The sequence below is a fragment of the Anomaloglossus baeobatrachus genome, chromosome 3, assembly GCF_048569485.1.
Source record: "Anomaloglossus baeobatrachus isolate aAnoBae1 chromosome 3, aAnoBae1.hap1, whole genome shotgun sequence".
Classification (NCBI taxonomy): Eukaryota; Metazoa; Chordata; class Amphibia; order Anura; family Aromobatidae; genus Anomaloglossus; species Anomaloglossus baeobatrachus.
In genome coordinates this window covers 436,533,327-436,550,096 of record NC_134355.1, presented here as the reverse complement: position 1 = coordinate 436,550,096, position 16,770 = coordinate 436,533,327, and the positions used below count along the sequence as shown (strand labels likewise).

The 16,770-nt window shown below is 43.0% G+C and overlaps 2 protein-coding genes across 2 annotated transcripts in view; one reads left to right on the top strand and one right to left on the bottom strand.

Annotated features, from left to right (window-relative positions):
* EIF4E2 (eukaryotic translation initiation factor 4E family member 2) overlaps nt 1-2,224 on the top strand; it is a 66,788-nt gene extending 64,564 nt beyond the window's left edge. The window contains exon 7 of the mRNA XM_075340424.1: nt 1,527-2,224. Within this exon, the coding sequence (XP_075196539.1) occupies nt 1,527-1,566 (40 nt within the window). The 3' untranslated portion in view covers nt 1,567-2,224. The remainder of the gene's footprint in view (nt 1-1,526) is intronic.
* Nucleotides 2,225-3,483: 1,259 nt separating this feature from the next.
* The window catches only part of LOC142296612 (phospholipid scramblase family member 5-like), a 46,767-nt gene continuing 33,480 nt past the window's right edge, over nt 3,484-16,770 (bottom strand). Inside the window, exons 3-7 of the mRNA XM_075340423.1 lie at nt 9,115-9,307; nt 8,664-8,775; nt 4,594-4,693; nt 3,998-4,056; nt 3,484-3,644 (exon numbers count right to left, since the gene is read on the bottom strand). Of these exons, the coding sequence (XP_075196538.1) occupies nt 3,618-3,644; nt 3,998-4,056; nt 4,594-4,693; nt 8,664-8,775; nt 9,115-9,307 (491 nt within the window). The 3' untranslated portion in view covers nt 3,484-3,617. The remainder of the gene's footprint in view (nt 3,645-3,997; nt 4,057-4,593; nt 4,694-8,663; nt 8,776-9,114; nt 9,308-16,770) is intronic.

Genomic DNA, 16,770 nt, shown 5'->3' with positions numbered 1-16,770 from the left:
GTTAATCAATAAATATAAACTATTAACGCTTCTATTTTTTTTAAAGAATTCGAACCTTGCAGCATGTTTAAAACACCTGCCTAACACTTATGCAGAGTAGTGTGTATATAGTTGGGTGGTAGGTACTAATTGAGGGAAGAATTACTATTGGAAAAGCTTCCATACATTGCTGAGCTGGCCACCCCATAGTCAACAGGTCTAGTGACAATGATGGTCTAATGGGGTGAGGGTGTAGATAGGGGGCTCTTAGATGTAGGAAACTTTGTTCACATGGTAGTTGGGCAACTGCCCGAGGGACTTTATTACCTTCTCAGCACTGAAAGATACATTGGAAGAAATATCTCACTGGTGGTGGTCAAGAGTATGGCCAGGTGAAGGTCGATACAATGAAATAAATGTGATTCTAATTCATTAGTAGAATTACCCGGCGTTGGTGTTTTTGGTTTAACTCTTCGATTGTGTGTGGTTAAAACGTTTGTTTGCTACTGATGTGAAGACAACGTATTTGAGTTATGTGCAGACATTTTACATCTTGAGGGGATTTCAATTAATATTTGATTTTGTCGTCCGTTTTTTGGCAAATCTGGTTCTAGAGAGCTGAAATCCGCTGTAAATCCCTCCAAAGTGCCTGCTTTACCTACGTGCCAAATTTGATGCAGATTAGTCCAGTTGATTGGCCTTTCTTGAAGAACATATAACAGAAATTCATGTAGATGGATTGATATAAATATCGGAGAATGGTGAATACCCGTGGGTCATGGGCCAGTTATGATGAGCATATATCCAATACTTTTATCACATACCGAATCCCGGAATGTGTAATGATGCCATATTGTACTACATATACTGTATATAGAGAACACTGTGATTTCCAGTGTTATCTCTTATGGTTCCTGCCTTTCTTTAATTCTACACTGAATATGAAGCAGTATACAGAGATCTTCCTGAAGTGTGCGTGAATACATTCATTTCTGTTCGGTTCACATATGTGGGAAAACCTGTTATGTGTGATATCATTACTTTTTATTTTCTTGTTATACAGCCACAATGTGAAAATGTCCTCCAGGGTGTCTGAATATTTCCCTTCATTGAGTCCTTACATTTAGGATTATCTTGACTAGTTTGTTTGGTTTTTACTTTAAAGGAACTTCTCACATTGAACATGCAGTTTGATGAGCTGTTCGCATGCAATAGAAGCTGAGCAGATTGATTTATGAGAAAAGATTCAGTGTAACTGCCATGTCTAGGAGTCCAGTGGGCGGTCCTACTTAGTGATGACCTTCTATGTATGACTGTCAATTACAGATTAGGACCGCCCACTGGACTCCTAAGCATGGAAAGGAGGGTTTAAGTGGAAAAATCACATTGTATAATCTTGTGGTAAAAGATTGGGCAGGGAGGGTTTACCCCAGAAGCGGGTACAGAAGATGCCTCAGTTGTATGCTGGACTTTGAGGATGGATTATTGCTTTTTGCTCTTGTTTGAAATTTAACCCTTCATTATTGATTTCTTTTTTTCTATTGCAGGGACAAGACAAGTTTCCGAAACACAAAAATTGCATTATGAGAGAAAGTTGTCAACCTCTATGCTGACTTTTTGCTAAATTCATCACTCCCATTTCCGGACAGTATTTTGCTTGTGTTTTTGTGACATGGCTAGCCCATGAATTGGTGGCGAACCTAACAATCCTTGCCAGGTATGGGCAATATTGTGTGGCCTCTGCCATAGAGGTGGATGAGAAAGGCCTTCCTGTCACTCCGCTCCACCAGCCTTCACTGTCTGTGACGTACCACCGCTGCTTCAGCGAGAAGGAAGAAAAGCGGGGAAATGTTACAATTCTTTTCTACTTTTATTTTTTTTAGGGATAGCAGGTGATTGGCATGAGACACTTGTATTTTTTTATTTTTACTATTGTTGTAGATTATGGACACTCCATATTGATGGAGTAAAATGCTTTTATTTCCTGACAAGCAAATCTCTGCTCCCAAAATTTGCCTTGTAAAGTTTCTTCAGCACTTTGTTCATTTCCTTTCATGTTTTACGCAAAGGATTTTGTCTGTGTATGATAATAATAATCATCATCACCATGTCAGACCCACTACTGAGACATATCAGTGTTTTACGCCTGGTGTGCAGAGTTTAACCTTCATTTCAGCTGCCTGTTTAACAATGTCAACTACTCCACCGCAGCTCCACCATTAAAATTATGGGTCTTTCACCTTGACTTTGTTTTTTTTAATCCTCTTTCAGAAGACTCACTAGCTTTTCTGAAATATCTCTACTCCTTAGTAAGGAAACAAAAAAAATTGGATCTTTTCTTTATTATTGTAAGTTAAGGTGGACTTTCATGTTTGGAAGTCTTTAGGTATCTCCTGATGGAATGGATCAGATCACGTGTTTCCCTGAAAATAAGACACTGTTTTATGGGGTGTTTTTTGCCCCGAAAAATGCGCTTTTCCATGGTAGGTCTTATTCTCAGGTAAACACGGTTGGGGGAAAGTTTACCCCCTGCCACCGCCAAAAAATGCATATCCCCCTCGCCAGGAGAATCATACCAGACCTGCATCACACGCAGGTCTTCCTGCGATCATCGGTGGGTACTCCCAGCAGGTATGCTTCAAGCATAGATGTGTTTCACCGCCAGATCATCCATGTGTTCCATCGCAGGTCCTCACACGCCACTGTACTACATCCTAGGGTTCTCTGCCGGCCGGAACTAATCGGTATCGTTGGATGTGGTCAGTGTGTGTTTGCGATCTGATGTGATTGTGTGTGTATGCGTGTGTGTGTGTGCACACGCGCGATCTGATGTGGGAGTGTGGGATCTTATTTGTGAGGGTGTGCGCGCAATCTGATGTGGGAGTGTGTGGGATCTGATGTGTGAGGGTTTGCGCCCAATCTGATGTGGGAGTGTGTGGGATCTGATGTGTGAGGGTTTGCGCGCAATCTGATGTGGGATCTGATGTGGGAGTGTGTGGGATCTGATGTGTGAGGGTGTGCGCGCAATCTGATGTGGGAGTGTGTGGGATCTGATATGTGTAGGTGTGCGTTCACGTGTGTGGGTTTTATTAAGGTATGCTCATTGTGCACATATTTACCTGTCCAATGCCTAGACCCACCACAGTACTACCGCAGATTCAGTAGTTTTTTCGCTGCAATTAAGAGGGTATTCTAGCCATTTAAAAATGCTCTCTACTACCTTAGAACATAATAAAAGAAATAAAATTTTATACCCACATAACCGATCCCCCATAGTGCCAATTACAGTCCAGTCTGTGTTTTGGTAGCGAGACTGCTGCAGTCCAGAGATCTAGTGCTTCTCCATCAATATAACTGCTGCAGCCAATCAGTGATTAACTGCAGTGGTCGAGTAGACAACATGGAACCAGCCTAGCGGGGGAAGCACGAACACCATCTGGGGTTAGGAAAGACCTATAAGGTGGCTTTCACTCCTTTTTTTATCTTCTAACATTTTAAGCTTGTTCAGGAGGGGTTTATTGATTCTGGATGAATGACTGCTCCATCTATCTGTAGTCGTAGTTTATTACAGCATAGTTTAGGTATTTATTACAATATTTGATCTGTTGAAATCTCTTTTCCGTTTTTCTGTCTTCTTTTTAGCTCATCTCAAAAAACATGAAGTTCTAAAATGAAATATAGAAATATAAACATTATCATTTCAGCAATATTGAGAGAATAATCCATCGCAGACCTTTTTTCTTTATTTTTGACTGCTTGAAAACAAAACTTCTGAATCCTAAACATGTATTTCTGCCATTTTTGTCACTTTTTTTTATTTTGTCACATCCTTTTCTTTTTTTTCTGGTGTATAAGTCGCACAGAGAAGCCCGTTGCTAAACCGCCAATGTTTTAAAAAAGAAATCAAAATATTAAATTCACAAACTAAAAAGAATGTAAGAAAAGGCACCTTTCAAAAAAGCTGCAAAACACTATGAATCAGGCAAAAAAATGCTTGAGAACAATTTATATGCCTTACCAGCAGAAATGTTGCTGACAACAGAAGAGCCTTGTCTGTGGGAGTAAGAGAAGCTGAAACTGCAGAGAAAATGTAAATTAGGGCTCATTTTTAGAGAATAAGATCGAGTAATTTGTTTTTTCCAGTTTTATGTAAAGATAAAAAAAATCTTTTTACAATGTGGATGTGTGCCCATTTTTAATACTTTAAGGGGTTGTCCACTATTGGACAACCCCATTTAAATGACCCTAAAGTGTTTTAGTTGTGTTTTGCATCAATCTTTATAAGACAATTCCAGAACTTGATCCACAAGGCAGAACAAATAGAAATGTTACATTCTATTTTCTCTGTTCTCGACTCGCAGGTACTGATGGAAAATATCGCCACGTGAAGTGGCCTTAGACATTTTAGATTTTTTTGCATCTGTATGTAAAGAACTTGCTGACAACAAGCGTAGCTCTAGAAGAAGCTGCCATAAACCCAAAGTACCCAGTGTATTAAATGAGTATGTTAGACAATATGGGACTGTGCTATCTAATTGTACAGATCAGCTTATTATATACTCCAGACTGTACAATAAGCATTGCATGACATTTCAAGCCATTCAATTTACTTACTGTCAAGGCCAAAGAAGTCATGATCCATGTTATAATCTTCATTGAAGCCCGGCCACCTCTTCCATATGATGGCAATCTCCTGCCCATCTGCTGATGTCACCTGCATTCACAATAGGATACTGAGCGTCTGCTGCACTTAGGTCTATTGTTACTATTTTAGACAATGTTCACACATCCATTTCCGCTTTTGCATCCCCCCAAAAATGAGCCTTTCTCGCTCATGTGTCGGCCGTGTGGCATCTACTTTTTCCTCATCCATTTTTAACAACTTAGGCCATGTGCACACTAGATAGTGACTTTTTCTCAAGGAAAATCCGGACCCTCTTAAAGAATCCTGCACCTGCGGTAAGAAACTGCACCAAAATCGCAACGAAATTCTTATGCGGCTTTGCCGCGGTTTGGTGCGGATTTGCCACGGTTTTTCCGCGGGTTGGTCCCTGCGGATTTTTACCTTTTATCTAAAGCAAAAACCCCAGGTACCTGCGGAAAAGAAGTGACATGCACATTAATTCCGCAGCGGAAAATCCGCAAGTATAAAAAAATCGCAGTGTGCGCACAGTATTTTTTTTTATACCCATAGGTTTTGCTGGGGAATGACTGCAGAAATGTTACACATTTTCTGCAGAAAATCTGCGGTAAAATCCTCAGCGTGTGCACATAGCCTTACAGCGGTAAACTGCCTTTTCCTTCCATTGAGGAAAATCTTCAAATAAAAATGTGCAATAAACCAAATAAAAATGGATGGGAAACTGACATCTTTAGTGGGGTATCCATTTTTCTTAGAACCCACAAAGACATCAGTAGCTAAGCCTGATTTACAAATACTGCTAAGAAGAGGTCATGCAGTGAATTTAATGGTACAGAGACGGTAATCCATAAAAAATGTGTATAGTTCCATTAAAGTATATGGCCCCAATTCATCAAAGCTTTTAGGCTAAAATTCTGGCTTAAAAAGCTCTGAGAATTGCTAAATTTTGATACAACCTGAGACTACGCCAAGATTTTGGGACTTTTGTTGTTCTCACACTATTTTTGCCCAGCTCTGTCAAAATGGATGGAGCTGGGGCGAGATAGGGGCATGGCTACTCCTGCTGGTCAAATTGGGCGGTGGCGTTCCTTATGCCACAAATATTACACCAGTCCACGACTGGATTTGTGACGATGCACATGCCACTTGTTAGACACTTCTGATTGATTAAAAGGTGTGAGCCTCTAAATGGTAGGGAATCAGAAGCACAGCCCCTCTTGGAGGCTGGTATAGAAATCATCGATCTTAATGAATTGGGGTCAGTGGGTTAGTCTGTCTGTTTGAGGCCTCCAACACACATCCGTGAAATCCATGCGTGTTTGGTCCGTTTCCGTGTATACCGGAGACATGGGCAAACGTGCACCAATGTTGTTTAATGTTTGAGGACACGTGCGTTTTTCATTAAGGTCCGTGTGCGTGCTACGTTTGTGTCTCTGTTTTGCACGGAAGCATGTCCGTTTTCATTATGGAACACGCACACACGGACCCAATGAAAGTCAATGGGTCTGTGCGCACGCCTAAGTGACACGGACGCATCCTCTGTATGCTCAGTGTACGTTTTGTGCTTTTTTTCATGTGATGTCGGTTTTGTTTGTTTTTTTCTGTGTCGTTCTCTCTGTCGGTCGGTCTCTCTCTATGTCTGTCGATCGGTCTCTCTGTCTTATCTGTCCCTCTCGCTGTCTGTCTGTCAGTTCCCCCCCTCTCTCATACTTACCTTTCCCCGATCTCCAGCACGGCGCTGCACTGCTGTTATAAAAGCTCCGGCGGCTGTTGCTATTTTGAAAAAGCCGGCCGCTCATTAAACAATCTCGTATTCCCTGCTTTCCCCGCCTACTGGCAAATATGATTGGTTGCAGTGAGACACGCCCACACGCTGAGTGACAGCTGTCTAACTGCAACCAATCACAGCCGCCGGCTGGCGTGTCACTATGGAGCAGAGAAATAAATAATTAAAAAAAACGGTGTGCGGTCCCCCCAATTTTAATACCAGCCAGATAAAGCCATATGGCTGCAGGCTGGTATTCTCAGGATGGGGAGCCCCAGGTTATGGGGAGCCCCCCAGCCTAACAATATCAGCCAGCAGCCACCCAGAATTGCCGCATCCATTTGCAGCGACAGTTCTGGGACTGTACCCGGCTCTTCCCGATTTGCCCTGGTGCCTTGGCAATCAAGGTAATAAGGAGTTAATGGCAGCCCATAGCTGCCACTAAATCCTAGATTAATCATGTCAGGCGTCTCCTCGAGATACCTTCCATGAGTAATCTGTAAATTACAGTAAATAAATACACACACACACACACACACCTGAAAAAATCCTTTATTTGCAATAAAAACCACTAACAAATACCCTCATTCACCACTTTATTCACCCCGAAAAAGCCGTCCATGTCCGGCGTAATCCACGGAGTTCCAGCATCGCTTCCAGCTCTGCTACATGGAGGTGACAGAAGCTGCAGAAGACACCGCCGCTCCAGACAGCTCCATGCAGCAACTGAAGACAGCCACGCGATCAGCGATGATGTCACTCAGGTTACTCGCGGCCACCGCTGGATCATACAACTGTGACAGCAAGTCGCCCGAGTGACAGCGATGAAGTCACCGGTGAGTTGCTGTCACAGTTGTATGATCCAGCGGTGGCCGCGAGTTACCTGACTGACGTTATCGCTGATCGCGCGACTCTTCAGTTGCTGCATGTAGCTGTCAGGAGCGGCGGTGTCTTCTGCAGCTCCTGTCACCTCCATGTAGCAGAGCTGGAAGCGACGCTGGAACTCCGTGGATTACGCCGGACATGGAGGGCTTTTTCGGGCTGAATAAAGTGGTGAATGAGGGTATTTGTTAGTGGTTTTTATTGCAAATAAAGGATTTTTTCAGGTGTGTGTGTTTATTTACTGTAACTTACAGATTAATCATGGAAGGTATCTCGGGGAGACGCCTGACATGATCTAGGATTTAGTGGCAGCTATGGGTTGCCATTAACTCCTTATTACCCCGATTGTCAACGCACCAGCGCAAATCGGGAAGAGCCGGGTACAGTCCCAGAACTGTCGCATCTAATGTGTGCGGCAATTCCGGGCGGCTGCTGGCTGATATTGTTAGGCTGACCATCCTGAGAATACCAGCCTTCAGCCGTATGGCTTTATCTGGCTGGTATTAAAATTGGGGGGGAACGCACGCCGTTTTTTTTATTAATTTATTTATTTCTATGCTCCATAGTGACACGCCCACCGGCGGCTGTGATTGGTTGCAGTTAGACAGCTGTCACTCAGCGTGTGGGCGTGTCAGACTGCAATCAATCATATTTGCCGGTGTGCCGGTGGGCGGGGAAAGCAGGGAATACGAGATTGTTTAATGAGCGGCCGGCTTTTTCAAAATAATAAAATCCGCCAGAGCAATGTGAATGCTGTGCAGCGCCGCGCCGGTGATCAGGGATCTGTGAGTATGAGAGAGGGCTGCTCACTTCCGTCACTCGGGGAATTAGCGGTCACCGGTGAATCCTTCACGGGTGACCGCTAATCATTATGCGGCACACAGACAGAGCCGCAGCATGACAATGAATTCGGGTGAAGTTCACCCGAGTTCATTCTCATCGGGCAACTCTGTCTGCTGTCAGCCGACATGTAGTAACGACATTTTGCATCACACACGCAACATTTCTCACGGAAAACACAAACACATGTCAGTTAAGTTTCACACGCACACACGCACATTTCACACGCACATACGGCTAGCATACAAGATACACACGCAGGCCACACATACCATAAAAACGGACCTAAAAAACAGAAAACGGACCTGAAAAACGACCCGTATTACACGCACGTGGTTTTCAAGGACGTGTGTTTCAAGCCTTAAACAATAAACAATTTTACTCAAATACTGTCTAGTTGAAATTAATACAAACTGGACAAGTTAGAACCAAGTTAAATTTCACAAGATTGAGAACCAAAACTAGATATGGTTGCGTTTCAGCAATGGCAGTTCTTGATTGTGCAGTTCTCGTACATGAGATAAGCTATACGAGTCCTTCAATACCTAGAGTTACCTGGAATTCCTGGTCAGAGTGACAGCGGGCTGCACTCCAGGGGCCTCGGATGTCCATCCTTCTCCTTCCCTCGGAGTCGTGCACGGAGAGATTTGGGCTAAACAAGCTCCATCTGAATCAGAAAAGGACTGAACTAGAGATCTCATTGAAAGGTTCACACCCAAAGTAAGGCAGCTGGAGTAGGTGACAAGTCTTTAACAACTGGTATATTTAGAAAAACCAAGACAATCTGTGATATTTTATGTGATACTACCTATAGTATGGGTAAGTCTCCTATTTCTAAGGCGAGACTTCCCCTTTTTCTTGAATTATTTTTGGTCCAGTAATTATTCATGAGCCATTTTTAGGATTTACTGTGTGCTAAACTGTGTAATAAGGGCACAACAGATTTATGTTTTCTACCACTTTATGAATTGTGAGTTATTGGATGGCCTGAAAATTTTAGACTGACCTCTGCTGGACAAACCCTAGGAGAGCATTAGATGAGGAGAATACTCTGATGACCATGAGGCAGCAGAACAAGCAGCATACATCAACCCGATAGGGTCTACAGAACCTTAGAACTTCCTCTCTGCTTTGGTCACAGAGTCGGAGGCAGAAGGAGCGAGCAGGGCCGCACAGCTGGTAACACAAGCCACTGGAATCTGCAATAAAAAATTAATTACACCCATAACTAGCATACAGGTCATATCAATTCAATGTGAAAATGTGAGTAGAGGTTTATGAAATTCACTGAATCGGGTAAAATCATACAATTTGATATGATTAGCGCAAATCACCAAAAATTGTCTGCCATATTTTTACACATTAGAGAAGATTGCATCAGCTATAGAATACTGACATTACCTCATACATGTCTAATTTGATTCAAAAGGATCGGGAAAAAAATGCCCAGTGCCATTTCACACACTCCAGAAGAATCAGAGAGTGGGCTAATGACAGCAGTCACAGCTGCACGGGCTTCCCCAACAAATCCTTCACATACACTGTGTGCAGATTTATTAGGCAAATGAGTATTTTGATCACATGATACTTTTTATACATGTTGTCCTACTCCAAGCTGTATAGGCTTGAGAGCCAACTACCAATTAAGTAAATCAGGTGATGTGCATCTCTGTAATGAGGAGGGGTGTGGTGTAATGACATAAACACCCTGTATAAGGTGTGCTTAATTATTAAGCAACTTCCTTTCCTTTGGCAAAATGGGTCAGAAGAGAGATTTGACGGGCTCTGAAAAGTCCAAAATTGTGAGATGTCTTGCAGAGGGATGCAGCAGTCTTGAAATTCCCAAACTTTTGAAGTGTGATCACCGAACAATCAAGCATTTCATGGCAAATAGCCAATAGGGTCGCAAGAAGCGTTTTGGGCAAAAAAAGGCGCAAAAACACTGCCAACGAAGTGAGGAAAATCAAGCGTGAAGCTGCCAAGATGCCATTTGCCACCAGTTTGGCCATATTTCAGAGCTGCAACATTACTGGTGTATCAAAAAATACAAGGTGTCCCATAGTCAGGGACATGGCCAAGGTAAGGAAGGCTGCAAAACGACTACATTTGAACAAGAAACAAAAGATAAAACGTCAAGACTGAACCAAGAAATATCTTAAGACTGATTTTTCAAATGTTTTATGGACTGATGAAATGAGAGTGATCCTTGATGTGCCAGAGGCTGGATCAGTAAAGGGCAGAGAGCTCCACTACGACTCAGACGCCAGCAAGGTGGAGGTGGGGTACTGGAATGGGCTGGTATCATCAAAGATGAACTTGTGGGACCTTTTGGGTTGAGGATGGAGTGAAGCTCAACTCCCAGACCTACTGCCAGTTTCTGGAAGACAACTTCTTCAAGCAGTGGTACAGGAAGAAGTCGGTATTGTTCAAGCAAAACATGATTTTCATGCAGGACATTGCTCTATCACATACATTCAACTACTCCACAGCGTGGCTGGCCAGTAAAGGTCTAAAAGATGAAAAAATAAGAACATGGCCCCCTTGTTCACCTGATCTGAACCCTATAGAGAACCTGTGGTCCCTCATAAAATGTAAGATCTACAGAGAGGGAAAACAGTCCACCTCTCGGAACAGTGTCTGGGAGGCTGTGGTGGCTGCTGCACGCAATGTTGATCGTAAAAAGATCAAGCAACTGACAGAATCTATGGATGGTAGGCTGTTGAGTGTCATCATAAAGAAAGGTGGCTATATTGGTCACTCATTTTTTCGGGTTTTGTTTTTGCATGTCAGAAATGTTTATTTCTAACTCTTGTGCAGTTGTATTGGGTTACCTGGTGAAAATAAACAAGTGAGATGGAAATATTTTTGGTTTTTATTACGTTGCCTAATAAGTCTGCACAGTAATAGTTACCTGCAAAAACAGATATCCTCCTAAGATAGCCAAAGCTAAAAAAAAACACTCCAACTTCCAAAAATATTAAGCTTTGATATTTATGAGTCTTTTGGGTTGATTGAGTACATAGTTGTTGATCAATAATAAAAAAAATCCTCCTAAAATACAACTTGCCTAATAATTCTGCCCACGGTGTAGAAGGTCACATGGTACAACACTGTCAAACAGGAAGGACTATCAAAGACTGTATAAAGGCTAAGGCAGGGAATGCAGCAAACAATTTAAGGTGATTTTAAGATGGTGAGTGTCAAAGCTCACAGCATAGCAATGGAGACAGGAGGAGAAAGCTGTTAACAATGGACCAACACTGCAGACAATAATACAGAAGATGATTAGAGCAAATAATGCAGAAATTCGATTAATAGGGGAGGGGCTATAGGCGATGTGTAAACAGCAGTGTCAGGCTAACGCCATGTCAGTATTTTCATCCGGATTTTATAGTATTTGTAAACTAAAACCAGGAGTGGGTCAAAACACAGAAGTGGTGCGAATGTCTCTGTTTGATTTCTGACTTTGACATACAATTTTTGATTTAAAATACTTGCCAAATACTGATGTGTGAATGTGGCTTCAGTGTGTTCAGTGATATGGTGTAGCCAGTGGCGTAACTAGAGTGTGATGGGCCCCGGTTCGAAAGTTGGACCTGGGCCCCCCTCCGGACATTGGTCAGATGAATGGGCACCTGTAGCGTTTTAAATCCTATAAAATGATTGATTGCTCTCAGTGAGAGAAACTGGCTAACACTGTACCAAAACCTTATTCTTTTAACTAAAAATCCTATAAAGACATATTAATTGCCCCTTCATTATGCAGCAATGTTCCCAATCCTGGTACATATGTCCCCCATACTGGTATATATGTCCGCATCCTGGTATACATGTTCCCCATCCTGGTATACATGGTATATAACGTCCCCATCCTGGTATATATTTATCCAATCCTGGGCTGATCCTAGTAAAAATGTTGCACATCCTGGGCCCATCCTAATATATGTCTCCCATCCTGATATACAGTATATGTCCCCCATCCTGGTATATATGTCCCCCATCCTGGTATATATGGTCTGGGACTGTCTCTAATGCATAATTAAAAAAATATAAATAATTTTAAAAAAATTCTACTCATCTTGCCTCTGCTCCCACATGACCAAGTGTCCTCTGTAGCGAGCGCGGAGTGGCCTGCAGCTGACATCAGAGTGTGTGCTATAGAGCATGACAGTACTACCATGCTCTGCCTCCAGTCACGGTATGGACATCAGCTGCCAGCCACTATTTGCCCGGCAGCGTGTATCGCAGTGCAGGGACCCAGCGGGTCTATGTGCTATGATGCATTTTAGCCCTCAGACGCTCATCCAGCTGAAGTAGGAGCTGGGGTCGGCTGGTCCCCTGTACCTTTGGGCCTGGTAACAATCTCTACATTTGTGATCGTTACTCCCCTGTTTGCTCTCCTCACCCCAACCACCAACTATTGGCTGCTGAAGTCAGCTCACGTATTGTAAAGATAAAGCACCCTCCCAGGACACACTGCATCAAATCTACTTCAGGCTATGTGCCCACATTGCGTTTTTTATGTGTAGAAAATCTGCACATAAAAACGCATGTTTGGAACGAAAAAAAGCAACTGAAAAAACGAGCATTTTTAATTGCGTTTGTGTGTTTTTTCACCTACTTTTTGAGCGTTTTTTAGTCATGGCAATCATGGGGGTTCAAGCGCTGTACCCCCGCGGTCGCCAGGTCCTGGCTCTCGCTGCCAGGAGCAGTACCCGCGCCGCTCTCGGCAGTTTAACCCTCTAAATGCTGCAATCAATGCGATTGCTACATTCAGAAGGCAGGCAGAGGAATCGCTTACCCCTCTCTGGCGATCGGGTCCCTGTAGTGCAATCACAGGGATCCGATCACTGCCATGGCAACCTTGGGTCATCACCATGATGACCCCGGTTTACTGAAGTATGGATCGCCTCACAAACCAGGGCACCTCCGTCACCAGAGTTCCCTGCAACAAGGTCCCGTGGTAAAGACCACAAGGCCTAGGTGCAGGAAACCCTGGTGACATCACAAGGTGAACTGAGTTCATGGCGGCGGATCTGCAGGACACCCTGGTGATCCGCAGGCATGAACTCGATTCACCTTGTGATATCACCGGACTTCCCAGAAGCAATGTCCTGTAGTAAAGATTGAGATAAGGAAATGGCTCTAGGGAGCCCCAGTGACATAAAAAAAGCATAGAACACACAAATATTCAACGTGGGCATTACACATGCGATTTTTCCTGCATTTTTCACTGACTGCATTGAAGTCAATTGGTGAAAAAGCAGGAAAAAAATGCAGAAACAACTGACACGCTGCTTCTTTTTTCAGCAACAAAAACTGCAAGAAACAGCGTGGGCACAGCAAGTCAGGATTCTCAGACTTTGCTGAGATGATTTTTCCTTGCTTTTATAGATTAAAAAAGCAAGGAAAAACGCATGAAAAAAGCCACATGTGCACAAGGTCTTCTGTGTATGTAGCAGAGCAGTGCACAGTAATTTAGCTGGATTTAGATACAGGACATGGCTGTGCTGCTTTCATCAAACTGCTGCAAGCACTTCCCCCTCTGCTCACAGTGTGACTGATTCTGTGCGATGGCGACCCCAATCACCTGATCAGCCTCATCCCACCTCCCTCCCGCCACCACCAAATCTCAAAGTGTCCAAAGCAGCACCTGAACGGTTTACAGTAAGATAACATAGAACGTAATGAAGGTCAGATGCACTTTCCTGCCACAGCTCACCCCTCTCCACATGGTCGCACATCAGTAAATAAACCATCAGACGCTGTCGGTGACTGCACAGAGCGATGGAAGGGAGGCAGAGTATATACAGCCTGCGCTGCTGGGACGGAGAGGCACGGTAAGGCTACTTTCACACATCAGTTTTTTGCCATCAGGTTCAATCCGGAAAAAAACGGGTAAAACGGATCCGGTACCGCATCCGTTTTTTCCCCATAGACTTGCATTGTTACCGGATTGTACCGGATGGCTTTGCGTTGCATCCGTTTTTTTCCGGATGCGGCAAAATTAGTTAAAGCGGCGGCCGGAGGCAACGTAGCTTGCAACGTTTTTTTGTCCGGCAAAAAAAACGCATCGCGCCGGATCCGGCGCGATACGGCGTGTTTTACAATAGAAGCCTATGGACGCCGGATCCGGCGTAATGCGGTAAAAAACGGATGCGGCCGCCGGATCTGTTTTTCTAAACTGAGCATGCTCCAATGTAATTAACAAAACGGATCCAGCCAAAAAACGGACGAAAAGGATGCAAAAACGGATGCAAACCGTATCCACCGGATCCGTTTTTTAACGGATCCGGCATAACGGATCCGTTAAAAAACGGATCCGATGGATACGGTTTTCACTTTTTTTTCAGGATCCGTTGGATCAGGAAAAAAAAGGACTGTGCCTGAATACAGAAAACTGATGTGTGAAAGTAGCCTAAGTGCTGCCTCACAAACATGTGCCGGTCACACTGCACTGCTGCCCTCACCTGATCTATCTCCTGCAGAGGCCGGCAGCACAGTGTACAGTACTCACATGCAGAGACTGGAGGGGGCAGAGCTCACGCTGCCCGGTCGCTGCTACTGAAAATGCAGGAACAGCGCAGCTCCTCTCACTGACAGGTGCGGCTGCTGATCTGCAGCGCGGGCCCCTGACCTGCGGGCCCGGTCGCAATCGCGACCCCTGCGACCGCGGTAGTTACGCCCTTGGGTGTAGCTTACATGCATTCTCATCATTTGAAATGCAATTTCACAATTCGTTCTTCATTCTTAAAGGGAATCTGTCATCAGATTTTTGCTAACTCGTCAGAGAGCAGCATAATGTTGGAAAAGAAACCCTGAATCCAAAGATGTATCACTTAGCTTACTGCGTAAAGCAGTTCTGACACACAGTTCTCAAAGGTAGCATGAAGCAGAGCGCAGAGACCTAGCCCACACCACAGTTCTCTGTGTACATTGTCTATAGACAGTGACCTACTTATCAGAGAAAGGGGCATAGTTGACCGGATTGGCATGAGGCAGGGAGTCCCAGCAATGATAATATCCTAGTGATAAAACCTTCATTGTAAGCAAACCACAGCACAAAGATAAATGACACATCACTGAATTCAGTGTTTTAACCCCTACCTCATGCTGTTCTCAGATTACGTTGCAAAAATCTGCTGACAAATTCGGTTTATGGCAATAAAAACTGTAAGATAGCACAATAGTTTTTACGGAAAAAAGTGTGATCATATGTCAAAGAGTGTGTTTGTTACAAGCAGCTGTATTGAGCTTTTGCATTTCTAGTGCAATCATTTTTGTGAAGGGGATAATTGCTTTAAAAAAAAAAAAATACAAAAATTCCTTAAAATCCAGGCAATTAATTTGTGACTGTCACCATCACAACATGGGTTGTGTTGCAAAAATTTAGCTTTTTTTGTACATCTGTTTTACTAGTCAAATTTTAGATCTGTACTCCCCATACCAATATTACACTCTATTGTAGGTGTTCGCTTTTTGGACATGTACCTTACCTAGCATTTCCTATTATGTCATTTTTGAAAAAGAGGTTGAATTTTGTTGAATAAAAAAAATAAAAGAAATCTGAAAATGTACCTGCATGTCAGTGTTTGCATACCTGCTTTACTAGTCCAATTTGACAACCGTACATGTGACACCTATACTGCCTCCTGCTGCTACATATTGCCTTACGTAGATCTACCTACATACCTAGTATTTCTTATTACATGCTTTTTCTTAAGGGTTGAATAATTGTGCTTTAACCCTATAATGACCACCGATTTGCATAAAAACAGCAGTCGTTAAGGGTTCTTATTTCCTCATCGGCATTTTAAAACGGCAATCAGGAATAAGTAAATAGCGCCCCCACTCTGAAGCCAAAAATCACGTGGGTGACAACTGTACATGATAGCTGACACCTGCAGACATTGGTCAAGACTGGTTTTGGAACCGTTCGGGATTGATTCACCCCTTGAATACTGCTGTCAATCACGACAGCGGTATCTAACAGGTTGAGAGGTTAGAAAAAACCTTTGGCAGGATTGGCCACCCACGATTGTAATTGCGGGTGCTGATCGTTGCCATGGTACCCTAAGGTTATCTAATGACTCCAGGGTACAGTAGCCTTTTAGATCCTGCTATAAGCAGGGTCTAACTGGCTGTCAGTCAGAGAGACACTGACAGGTCTAATATGCTGAGGTATAAGATTACTGCAATACATGAGACCACTGATCAAACTAAAGAATATTTATGTCCCACAGTGGAATTAATTAAAAAAGTGAAAAAAGAGTAAAATTAAATATGTAGAAGTTAAAATAAAAAAAATTAAACAACAAAAAATGACCAAAATATCACTTTTTCATCATACTGACACAAAAAATTTGAATAGAAAGCAATCGAAAAGTCACATGTAAAAATAAACAGTATAAATGAAATCAGGAAACCATCTAGTAAAAAACAAATCCTAATATGGCTCATTCAGCCAAAAAATAATAAAGTTCCAGTTCTCAGTATATGGCGATACCAAAACAAATTAATTTTTGTAAAATAGTGTTTATAGTGTGTAAAAGTAATATAGCATGAAAAGCTATATAAATCTGGTATCACTGTAACCATACTGACCCAAAGAATAATCGGTCTTATCACTTTTACCACAAGGTGAATGTGATGGTGTGATATG